Source organism: Argiope bruennichi, chromosome 1, assembly GCF_947563725.1.
Source record: "Argiope bruennichi chromosome 1, qqArgBrue1.1, whole genome shotgun sequence".
Taxonomy (NCBI): domain Eukaryota; kingdom Metazoa; phylum Arthropoda; class Arachnida; order Araneae; family Araneidae; genus Argiope; species Argiope bruennichi.
The window spans coordinates 60,746,105-60,759,172 of NC_079151.1; the positions used below are offsets into that span (position 1 = coordinate 60,746,105).

Genomic DNA, 13,068 nt, shown 5'->3' on the forward strand with positions numbered 1-13,068 from the left:
TGAGTACAAAGCGAATGGATTCTCGACATAAATTCAAATTTTATTAGTATTTTTAGTTTTTTGTTGGAATTAATTTATAGAGTAATTAATTTATTGTAATTATTCATTTTGGAAAGTTATCGGATTTGAAAGAGAAGACGAAATCCCAATAATTGGATATTTAGTTTTCTTTTATGGCAACACTAATTTTATTGATGCACTTTTGATGTTCTGAGTTATAAAGTCAACTTGTAAGTGGAAAAACGAAGTCTTTGTGTATATTTTAAAAATTCTTTCGTTATTTTCAGTATTAATTCTTTAAATTTATAGAGTTCCAGCAAGTGTATTCCACAATGGCTTCTATGGAAGTTGATGAAGAAATGGACAATGAATCTTCTGAAATGTCAGCTTCAGCAAGCACTTCCAGAGGTGACAAAAAACGCTTTGAAGTTAAGAAAGTAAGTTTTTTTTTTTTTTTTAAAGATTAAAAAATTTCAATTAATTTTCATAACGAAAATTTCATGCCTTTTTTGTGAAAAATAATAATTGTAACTTCTCACAGGCATAAAATTATTCTTAAATACAGGTTTTAACTTGCTTGAATATATACAGTGACTCAAAAAATTGAGAGTACACCTTACTTTTACTTGATAAATCAGACTTTAAATATAAATAACACATTACCGGTAAGTGCAAACATGTTTTTATTTTTTCACATAACGAATCTTTTAATTTAGAGTAAAAATAAAGAAAAATCAACCAAAAACTTCTAAATTGAAAAGTTTCAGAAGCATTTTAAATAAACATACGCAGAATTTTGCCTCACAAAATTGAGAATACACCAATGGAATTTTTGCAATATCACCCATAGAAACAAAATGTCACTATTATGTTGCATTTCTTTTGCCTCTTATAATGGCCTCTAAACGTCATGGTACTGATTCGACCAATTTTTGGTGGTATTTGAAGATATTTTACCCCATTCTTTTTTACAACATTTGTTTTAAATGAGTTTTGTTTCCATTTTTGTGTTTTTGGACCACTTTTTCAAGTATGGCCCAAGAATATTCAATGGCATTGATGTCTGGATACTGTGGTGGTGTGTGTAACTGCTGTTTACAGTGAAAAAGACACCATATTTTGACATTACATGCATTGTGTTTGTGTTCGTTTCCTGCTGAAAAATAGAATTTCCATCTAATCCGAAATTTTTAACACTTTCCTTTAGATTGCTGCGACCATATGGTTCATCCAACTTGTTGCAGAAACTTTTCAAATCATAGGCAGAAGTGTAAGTGCTAAAACCGTGTGAAATGCCATTAGACAAGCTGGATATAAAAATCGCATAATTAGAGAGAAACTTTCATCAGCTTGCAAATTCAAAAAAAACATTTGAAGTTTGCAAAAACTGATCAATTAAAGATCAATAACCTTTGGAAGAAAGCTATATTTAGTAATGAAAGGAAACTCAACATTTTTGGCAGTGACAGCCATCGTATAGTATGGAGAAAGCCTAATATTGCTTTGGATTCAAAAATTTTACGTCCTCCAGTTAAACATGATGGTGACTCCGTCATGATTTGGTGTTGTATGGCTTCATCCAGGGTAGGTAATTTAGCTTTTAAAGAGAGCATTATGAGTCGTATGTCTTACTTGGATATACTTCGCAGCAATCTAAAGGAAAGTGCCAAAAATTTGGGTTTAGATGGAAATTACATTTTTCAGTAGAACAACCACCCCAAACAGAATGCACGTAACATCAAAGTAGGGTATCTTTTATTTTGTAATCATCAGTTACACACACCACCACAATACACCGACTTCAATACCATTGAATATCTGTGGGCCACACACAAAGCAGGGGTCCAAAAACACAAAATTAGAAATAAAACCCATTTAAAACAAGTGGTGCAAGAAGAATGGGGTAAAATATCTTCAGATGCCATCAAAAATTGGTCGAATCGGTACCACGACGTTTAGAGGCCATTATTAAAGCCAAAAGACATGCAACGAAATACGGACAAGTTCTTTCTATGCGTGGTATTACAAGAATTTCATTGGTGTATTCTTAATTTTATGAGGCAAAATTCTGCATATATTTATCTAAATGCTTCTGAAACTTTTAAATTTAGAAGTGTTTTGGTTGATTTTTCTTTATTTTTACTCTAAATTAAACCATTTGTTATGTGTAAAAATAAAAACATGTTTGCACTTCCTGATAATGTTTTTATTTATATTTAAAATTGGATTTATCAAGTAAAAGTAAGGTGTACTCTCAATTTTTTGAGCCACTGTAAGTGCATTTAATGAAAACCCTCACTTGCATCTTTTTTTTACGTGCCTACTTTTATGTTGCTTGTTTTCCTATTAGATATTTTCCAAATTGTAAAGTGAAATTGTTAATATATTGATTTAGTATTTTTAAGGAGATCTAGTAGATCTCCTTAAAAATCCTATTTTAAAATAAATGTTTATTTCCATTTGGCGGCTCTTCTTAGGTCGTTCGTGGCTAATCAAACTGAAAAAAATTGTCATTGGCAAATATGCAGTAATTTTGTAATTTATAAATTAAATAGTTCAGTAGCATTTAAATTTTACAAAAATTCATTTTATATGTCAAATAACAAAAAAATTTGTGCTTTAAACAAATTTCAATTTTATAGCTTTTGAGATCAGCTGGTTCTTCTATAAGATTACTCACTTTTACCCTTTCCTTTTATGATAATAACTTTAAAAAAATTTTTGATAAAATATGAAACTAAATGGAGTGCATTTCGACATACATGTGTTTAAATCTTAAATTTATTAAAAAGCATTAAAATTCATTGTGGTTACCATAAGAAAATCCAAGAAATTGTCAAATAGTTTGAATACAGATTTCACCTAATTGTCTTTGTATAGCTAAACAATAAAAAATATATCTCTGTGTATAAATTTATCTTATAGTGTCTTAAATAGTTTTTATGTAATATTCTGTTACTAAATTTCTGAATAAAATTCAGAAAATTATATTAATTTAAATATTGATATTAGGATATCAATATATCATCATTATTTGATCAATAATGTTTGGTAAAATTTCAAAGTATGTTTTTTAACTGTGGTGTCTAGTTACATATTGAGGTCTTTTATTGTATGAAATATTTACATTTGCAGCAAAGCAATAAAAAATAATGATAAATAATTTTTATATTTTTATAGTGGAATGCTGTAGCATTGTGGGCTTGGGGTATGTAAAATTAGTTATCTTTTTTTTTTTCTTCTTTTTTTTTTTTTTTTTTTTTTTTCAAATTTCTCTGCTAATTTTTCTTTTTATTTAAAAATTTAAAACAAAAATATTATTTCTTGCAGATATTGTTGTTGATAACTGTGCAATTTGTAGAAATCACATCATGGATTTGTGTAAGTTGCAAATCTATGTTATACCTTTAAGGAATTATGTATACACTCTCTCTTTGATGTATTTAAACACACTTTATAATTTACCAATATTTTCATGTTTAAAATCTTTTTTTTTTTTTAGTTATTTTAAGTTTCTTGTTTTACTCCTGTTAAAGCTCATATGAAAAGTATTTCTAATGAAGATAAATTCTTAAATTTTTTTTATATATTATTATTATTATTATTAGTGGTGGTGCTAAAAATTATTTGAAGTTAACTTTTTATTGCTATAAATTTAATAGAAGTATATAAGCTTAAATTTCGAAGAAGTGTTCCAATTAGTTTTACTAGTATTTATAAATACTTGTTTTCTACCTTTAAAATTTTTTTAAACTTAATTTATCAATTATTTAAAGCAGTATTTGCTGAATATTTAACAATTTAATTTGGCATTTTTTATTTTCACTATCAGTTATAATATTTTACATTCATATATGTGTTACTTGTTTAAAATTGCAATTACTTGAATTGTTTATCAGCAAAAAAATACCTGTCAAAATCTTGTATTGCTTTTTGTATTATGAAAACAATTACTGTTTGTAAAGACAAATTTGTTAGTAAATGCAAAATATAGTGCACTGGTTAGTATTGCTTAACTTTTATGCTCATTCTTGTTATGCAATTATAGTGACTTAGTAAAATTCAGTAGACAGACAGTGTTTATGTATGTGATTAGATTTTTTTTATGCCTTTTATTTATTTTTGGTTTCTTTATTTTGAAATTTTACAGATCTGCTTTCTTACTCTACTTAGTTCAATTAAACATTGTTAGAATTATAATTAATTTAGTTTTTATTTAATGTTCAGTAAAATTTTAAAACTATTTATTTGGTTATTGGAAGCAAAAAATATGTTACCAGCTACTGGAAATTGTGAAATTTTCATGTATAATTTAATAGGCTCTTAAAGTAATTATAATAGTAATCTTAATCACTAGTTGCCTTTTGCAACTAGCTGTTTGCTCACTATTTACATATTTAAAACTAAAGAAACGATTTTCCAATCTCAATCACTATTAATTTCACTGTTTTTCATATTTTATGAAATTTAGTGTTACTTAGGTATATCATTAATAATTCCCTACTCTCCATTTTTTTAAAGAAATATGAAAAACACTAAACTGTTAATTACCTGTAAACTAAAATCCTTGGCAGAGTTGCAGTTATTAAATAAATATAATTTAGTGATTTTTTTTTTTTTTTCAAAAGAAAGTTCATGATTCAAAATACAGTATCAATGTCATCTGCCTTCATTTTCAAGATTTATTGCTGAATAAAACTTAGTCACAGCCCTCAACAACTGGATTAATTTTGCCAATTAATTTGGTAAAAAGTCAGTTGGAATATTCTTAAATTTTTGTGCAATAATAATTTAAAATGTTACTCTCTTTTGTTTTAATAAAGTATTTCTTTAAAAATTATTTCATATGACAATATTAATACCATCAATGTGCTTGTTCAGATTTAGCTAATTTTAATAAGATGAATTTATTCATGCCATTTAATTTTGATGAACTGCATCTTATAGCAGTAAATGTATAATTGCAATAATGTAAAATAAGTATTTAAAATTTTATTTTCACAACAATGATGGGTCTTTCTTTTTGCTTTGCTCTTGAATTAATAACAAAATTATGGGCAAAATTGGTCCAGTTATTGTGTAATGCCTATTAAAATTTAGAGGAAAAAGGTCAACAACTATTGATGACGTAATCATAAATTTTCATATGAAAATTTTTTTCAAAATAGGCTTAATATTTACAGTTGGCAAACTTTTGTCGTGGGTTTTTCTCATGGAGAATGTACAGTGAAATAGTGTTTTAGAATTTCCTTAAAAATAGAGAGTAGAGAATGTTTCTGGCTTTTATATAAAACATAAATTGCTAAATCTGAATGAGGGGTTAGAGCAAAGAGTCTGGTTCTAGAATTTTTCTTATTTCAAATATATATAAATTTCATATTTAGGAGTTATAAAGAAGAATTGCTTCATTTTAAAATTAATAATTGTTACGTTCTAATCAGAATCAACTTCATTATTTAAATGCAAATGTATTTACTTTTGGAATTTTTTAACTAAATCATAACATAAAATCCTGCATTGTCTTTAAGAAAAAACAGATTCTTTTTGCCTTTCTACTGTTTAACTGAAATATTATATACTTTGCTTTAAAAAAAAGTTATTATCCTTAAAAGGTATTTAGTTACCTTTTACTCATAATTTGCATGCAGATAATAAGCATTCTATTTCCAAACATAATTTTAGTAAAATGTATGCCTTTATATTATCTTTCATAACATAGCTTTTTTTAAAAAAGTTAATCTAGATTTTTTTTAACCTTTGATGTTATGTAAAAAAAAAAAAAAAAAAAAAAAAAAGTGTACCCTTTTATAAGGAAAATTTTTTATACATATTTAAAGAAAGTGGTAAAATTATTATTTTGTTTTTCTTTATATTGCAATGGAATCACTTGCATCCTTTCTGTTAGTAAAAGTTAATTGATAGAATTTTATTTATTAGGCATAGAATGTCAAGCAAATCAAGCTTCAGCTACTAGTGAAGAATGTACTGTAGCTTGGGGAGTATGTAATGTAAGTTATATTTTAATTTTATAATTACTTCTATTACTTTTATCAGTAAATGTAATGCCTCTGTTTTTTCATGAAATATTTGGATTTTTTTTCATGTATTAAATAATAGAATTTGAATTCAGAAATTTAATTATTTATTTAGATATCTTAATGTGCGTTTAAATCATTATGTGCCAAACTTAAAGGTTCGGTTATGTGAAGGGGAGTTTAATTTTGGAATGCATAATTGAAATTGTCAGTTTACAAGTATGTTTTTATATAATGTTTAGCTTTTTTTTTTTTAATTAATCTTTCAAAGGTTTTAATAAATGATTTTTTTGAAATGATAAATATGTATTTGTCAAAATTTCATATCTGTTTTTGCTCTTTAAAAGCTGCTCTCCTTATTTTATTGCTTTATTAATTAAGCTTGACTTTTTTTACCTCCTATAAGACCTCTGTTAAAGAACGATACTCTTTACGAGCCATTTAACTTGATCGTCATACTTATGCTTCGTAAAGGTATCAAATTATTACTTTTCAAAAATTATAATCTTACAATTCAATACAAATACTATACAAAGCCACAAATATTCTATGAATTGGTAAGGCAACATATTTCAAAAACAAATTAGATAGTAAAAAAAGTTAAACAGCTAAAACGTTAATGCAAAATTTTTGCTTCAATTTGGAAAGGAATTTCCGGAGTAGAAGCTATGAATAGCATATAACTCATCTATAAATGAGATTTGTGTATGTTTAAATAACCTTTCAGTCATTGAATTTCTATTACTATAAGAATTAGTGAAGTAATTTTTTTCTTATTTAATTTATATTTTTAAGAGCAAAATCTATTGGTGCTTTTTAGTTGCAATAAATTAAGAATGTTTTTGTTCAGTATATAGAAATTGTATTCTATGTACAGAAAATTGTTTCCCTACTTTTAAAAATAAAATTAAGATTCATAAAAAAGTTCTTAAGCTGAAGATTTTTCAATGTAATCAAATACAATACATAATTATTTGTATTAATTCTTATATATGCCATAACATTCAAAGAAGTGTCAAATTGCATATCTATAATTCCATATCTACCAGTGTATAGATTTTTCTGTTAGGGGTTTAATACTTAAATGAATCATTTTTCCTTAATTTTTTTGTTCATTAAAAGTGTGATAGTTGATTACTTGTACATCAGTTTCTTATGAAGTTAACAACAATTTCCACCCCCTCCCCTATTTATTTATACATTCAATAAATTCTGATTTTTTTAAAGTTAATATGTTATGGTCTGTATGATGAATTTATTATTAATAGATACAGATAGTATTAATAATAACCAATTACTTGCATTAATCTTAAGATGTGTGTGTGTGTATATATATATATATATATATAATCATAATAAAAATAAAACAATTTTTTTTTAAATTTAAAAAAGTTTTTAAACTAAAGAATCTATATCAAATGTATTAATAATTATATATATATTTTTTTTAATTATCACAAATTAGAATATTTAATGAAGAGCAATGGTAAATATTTATATCAAGTTAAATTCTGAATGTAGTAATATTTATATTGAATTTCTGTTGGTTTTGCATAATTAGACTCTTATTTTTACAAAGTTATTTTTATTAAATGACTACTGTTTAATTCTCTGAAGGACACAAAATAACTAGGTTTAAAATTTATAATATATATATATATATATATATATATATATATATATATAATATAATTTTTATAAGAATTAATTATTACTAATAATTATTATAATAATAATTAATAATTATTATTAATATTATTAATAATTATTATTATCATTCTGACTTCAAATCTTTAGGTCATTCCTTGTTATTTGTAGTAAAGTTTTAACTTTAATTACTCCTTTTTTTTAAAGCATGCCTTTCATTTTCACTGTATATCACGGTGGTTGAAAACTAGACAAGTTTGTCCACTGGATAATCGTGAATGGGAATTCCAGAAGTATGTAAATGTCTTTTCTCAATTGAATATTCTTTCTTTTAATTTAATTTTAAACAATATTTTTATTGTTTTGTTTGATTTCAGGTATGGCCACTAATATGTCTCCAGTGTATATGTTGCATCATATGTATTTTTACTTATTTGTATTTTGAATGTAATTACTTCAGTAAAATTTCAACTATACTTCTCATGTTATATATTTTTTTTTCTCATGTAATCAAATTTCTGACTTTTATTATCTTCTGCAGTCAGGATAAACAAGTCTTAACAATATTTTTTTTTAAATCTGAAATAAACAAAAATATTAAACAGTTTTTGGAATTTTTACCACAGTCAAGATATTTATCAGACTCGACAATACAAATATCAAGTATATTTTTTATGAATTGCATTGTATGAAATTGCTTGTTTCATGTATTTATTCTGGATATGTGATTGTTGAATGGGATTTTGTTAGTCAGCATAGGAAAAGAGGAATCCATTGATGGATACATGCAAAGCTAAAATTACTTGTTTGAATTACACAATTCCAATATTATTTCCATAACGTATTCAATAACGTATTTCAATAACGTATTTTTATATCTATCTAATTTTTGCTAAATGTATGTTTTGTGAAATTGAAACACTTAATTCTTTCTTAGTATGCACATGTTATCATATCGAAGATATTTAAAAATGCTTATTTATAATGATCTTTATATAGCGACCTTAAAATTGCTTGTACTTTATCCATATTTCCCCTCCCCCTTGGAAGATTTAAAAAAAAAAAAAAAAAAAAAAATCCCCTTATAAATGAGAATTGAAAAAATTAATTTTCATTTACAAAGTTAATAAAATTAGTATGACTTATATTCCAGATTTATTGTATGTTCCTTATCTTATAATGGGTATGTTGATGAAGTGGCAGTGTAATATATTTATAGTTAGTATAATTACATGCATTATAATCAAAGTAAATTTTGCTATGCAATGAAGGTACTTTAATAAGATTTTTCATAAGAAATTCACATTAAAAATGTTTTAAATAACTTGGCTTCCTGTGTTTCTGAAAAATAATCTGCTGTTATTGATCATATTTTATGCTAATATATTCATTCATAATAAAATATTCAAAATGAATTTTTTTGGAAAAATTTATTCAAGAGCATTGAAAGTTTTGGCTCAATTGCACCCGAGCCTGGTTCTCTATTATGCTAGAAGTACTAAAATGAAAAGTTTTGTTGTATGAGCCAAAGATATAAAATTATACATATTTTTTTTATTTAAAAGGAATGTCAGTTTTAGCATTAAAATTAATATCTTACTGATTCAGAGGGAGAGAAAATTAATTCATAATTATTACTTTGCACTTCATTATTGCATTTCTTTATTAGCCCTTATCATGGCAAGATTGATTTTTTGAAGAACAGCAAAAAAAAAAAAAAAATGTATATAGGTAGCTATACATTTTGAATAGTATACCTCATTTTGTATAGTATACCATACATACAATTTTTTTTTAATTATTTTATAGTGGTAGTATTTTTTACAAAGTTGTATGTATGGTATACTATACAAAATGAACATAAGGGTTAGGATATACTATTGCTATCATCACTTGCTATATCACTCATTGATAGATATGAAATGATACACTGCTTTAGTTTACGAGCATAAAAAAAGTAAGGCATTTCACATAATTAATGCAATATATAAATTAGTTTTCCTCTATGCTTACTGGCAACTTAGTATTCTGTGCAAATGTGTCATGTAAACAGGATTTGTTTGTTTACAGATGTGAAAAGTAAAATCACTCTGAATGTTTCATTCATATCTATAATTTCCATTATTGTAGCAATTTTTTAAACTATAATTCATCAATTATTTTGCTGCTTCTTATATGAATAGAAATTTGAAGGGATGTATAATTTTATACAAATTATTATATATAGATAATTATAAGAATTATTATTCCTTTGAATGTCTTTAAGAAATTTATATTGAAATCTATTTGCTTAAACAGAAAAAAGTTAGTTTGATTAAACAGGCATTGAAAAATTTACTATTCATTTATTAACTGTATCAAATGTTTTAGTAAAGTCAATAAAAAGAATTTCAAATCGTAAAAAAACTTATAATTTATATACTAGTACGAAATATCAATTAAAAGTTTGCTTTTTCAGCGATGCCAAATTCATATTCCCCTCCCTCAATTGTTATTATATCTTTAGAAAATGTAGCACATTGATTTTGGAACTAGGAAATTTATAAGTGTTGTTCTACTAGGCAGTGTTAAGATTTTGAACTATACTACCAATATTTTTAATATGTATGCCTTGAAAAGAATTTTGCATATTATAAAATTTTAAACATGAATGAATTTTAATTCCAAATAATACTGGGTATATCAACTTGTATTTGTATAATGTTTGATAATTTCAATCTCAATTTAATCTTGGTTCTCTTTTTAGAAAAATCTTAAAGCAAAGAATAATAATAATAATTAAAGAAAAACATTAAAGGTATTTAAAAATGAAGTCAGAGTAGTGAAATTTTATTTCATGTGTAATTTGTGAATGCATTGTGAACAATTGAATTTAGCATATACTGAGTACACTGCCTTTTCTATTTTATCTGATGGTTAAAAAAATGTCACACAATTTTTATACTCAGTCTCTTAGGAAGCTTTATAACATTCCCCTATAATTGATTACTATTCTAAAGATTACGGATAATAAATATTTTCAGTCTCAAACTTGGAACATATATAATTGGTCATTGGAGAAACATTGATGTTCTGGTTTTTTTTTTTTTTTTTTTTTTGTATATATATTTTCTTTAGCTGTACATTGCACAATCTTCATCATTTGCTTGGAATTCTGTAAATTAATGTAGATAAGGATATAATTGAAAAATTAAAACAATTATTTTAAGTTAAATATGTTAAAATTAAATTTTGTTTTATTATCAAACTATTCATCAATAATTAAATAAGGCAGAAAATGTAAAAGATGCAAACATGCATCATTACATAGTGTGGATTTTAAAAAGCACTAGGAGGAGTCTCCCCAATACTTTCTTGCATACTCTCTAATAGACATATTATATTAGAGAATGCCTTGTATGGCATTGGATTCCAGTAGTTATGAAATATTTTTGGCAAGAATTTAACATTTTTACTGAATCATAATCCTTAGTGAGATCCTTAATGAGTTTTTTTGCGACGAATCCGTAACGTGCAATTTATTATATACGAAAATCGATTTTGTATTTTAGACCCATTTTTCCCAACTGACTGAAACAAAAATATGTCATAAAACTATAACTGTAGCCACTAAATCACATTAAAAATTTGATATATTTAGTTATTGCATTTACATTACATAGCTAAATTTCATTAAGCTAATTCAAAACGTTGTTTTTGAGTTATCTTTGTCATAACATATTTTTCATAAATGTATTCTTCAAACTAGGGGAGATTCAAAATTTTGAGTTGACAATTGTAATACTATCTCTACATTTCATATATAAGAAAGTATAAATTCAGACACACTTTCAATGAGCAAATTCCTAAACATTAGAAAGAAAAATACCTCATGATAAATAATAGAACCTTATGGAAGAAAAGTAACATTCAAAAGTTGAGTTTTCTTCAACATATATATTTTATAGCTGATTTTATCCTATATAATTCTTTTGCTTTGAATTAAACAAAATATCTTAAAGATATTTTCAAAAAATAGCTTACTACTTATTTGAATAAATTTATTTAAAAATCTAATGAGAGTTTCTTATGTATTTTACAAACAAAAACAAGTGCATCTTTTTTTGTGTGCGGTTTGGAAACTTCATACACTTGCAAATTGTCAATGGCAATACATAATTTTGATTTGATTTAATATAAATAATGACATCAAATAGGGAATTAGAAATAGTCTCTCTCTCACTATATATATATATATATTTGCACTAAATGTATGAGTACCTGTAATGTTTTTCAAATATGTGCATTTACCTCTATTTTAACTAACATTACAACTTAACAAAATAGTGAAAAAAATTTTTTTTATGTATTAAAGTTTCAGCTTTGTTAACTGGCACCGACCATTAAAGAGGTGGTTAACTTTTTTTTTTTTTTTTTTTGTAGAGTAGCAATTCTTTTTAATTAAAAAGTTTTCCTAGTAAGTTTATTTTTCAAAAAAAAAAAAAAATCAAATATAAAATCTAAAGGAATTCTAGTGTAACACTTATATTAAACATGTAAATGTTCCTGAATATAACAAATTAAAAATTATGATTAATAAAATTAAATTTGCCACTCTGAACATTTGTTAAACATTAGAGCATAAAAAAGAGCAATATTTTAATAAGATTTGCTCTATTTCTAAAGATGTATTGAAAAATATATTAAATTATATATTTCTTCATTTATATATACAGAATTGAACAAAATGAATAAATGCAATAACAGTGTTGAAACCTAATGTATACTTTCATTAATTTTGAGGTGTTTCAGATGAATGTGAAATTGTTAAAATTTCATTGTAGCAGACCTCTTAGACTTCCAAAGCGGCACAGTTAAGATGGATCTCAAGATAATAGTAACGGAGATGGTCACTTTTATTAGTATTGTCTGTAAGGATAACCTATATCAAGTAGAGAATGACATCTGCCATGTATACAAAGTAATGGCTGAAGGTTGAAGTTGATTTAAAAGATAAAAAAGTTTTGAAATAGATGTGTTAAGAAAACAAAGTAACAAACAGCATCCCAAATAATATTCAAAATGAACACACATCTACAGGAAGTTATTCTGTAAAATCTATTCTGCAAACACTCATAGTTGAGCAGATATTTCAAAACCACTGATAATGCTATTGCAATGTCTTAAAATATCAGAAAATTATAAACTGGACAACAATGGGGAAATGTCATTTGATTAGACAATTTGCCTTCATATCATTCTAAACCAACGGACATGTTCCCATTTGAAAAGATATCAGTAGAAACTTATGTTGATTGTCTCCATTTTACTGTGAGAAGTTTAATGTTGCTGTAAATTGTAGAATTATAGGTTACAGGATAATATATCCATATTCTGACCAATCATT

The 13,068-nt window shown here is 25.1% G+C and overlaps 1 protein-coding gene across 1 annotated transcript; it reads left to right on the top strand.

Moving 5' to 3' along the window:
- Nucleotides 1–150: 150 nt before the first annotated feature.
- On the top strand, nt 151–8,162 carry LOC129968423 (RING-box protein 1A). The gene is made up of 7 exons (XM_056082283.1): nt 151–230; nt 310–437; nt 3,181–3,208; nt 3,331–3,381; nt 5,938–6,008; nt 7,890–7,975; nt 8,060–8,162. Exons 2-7 carry the CDS (start codon nt 333–335, stop codon nt 8,070–8,072), a joined length of 354 nt encoding a protein of 117 aa, XP_055938258.1. The 5' UTR covers nt 151–230; nt 310–332; the 3' UTR covers nt 8,073–8,162.
- Nucleotides 8,163–13,068: the final 4,906 nt, after the last annotated feature.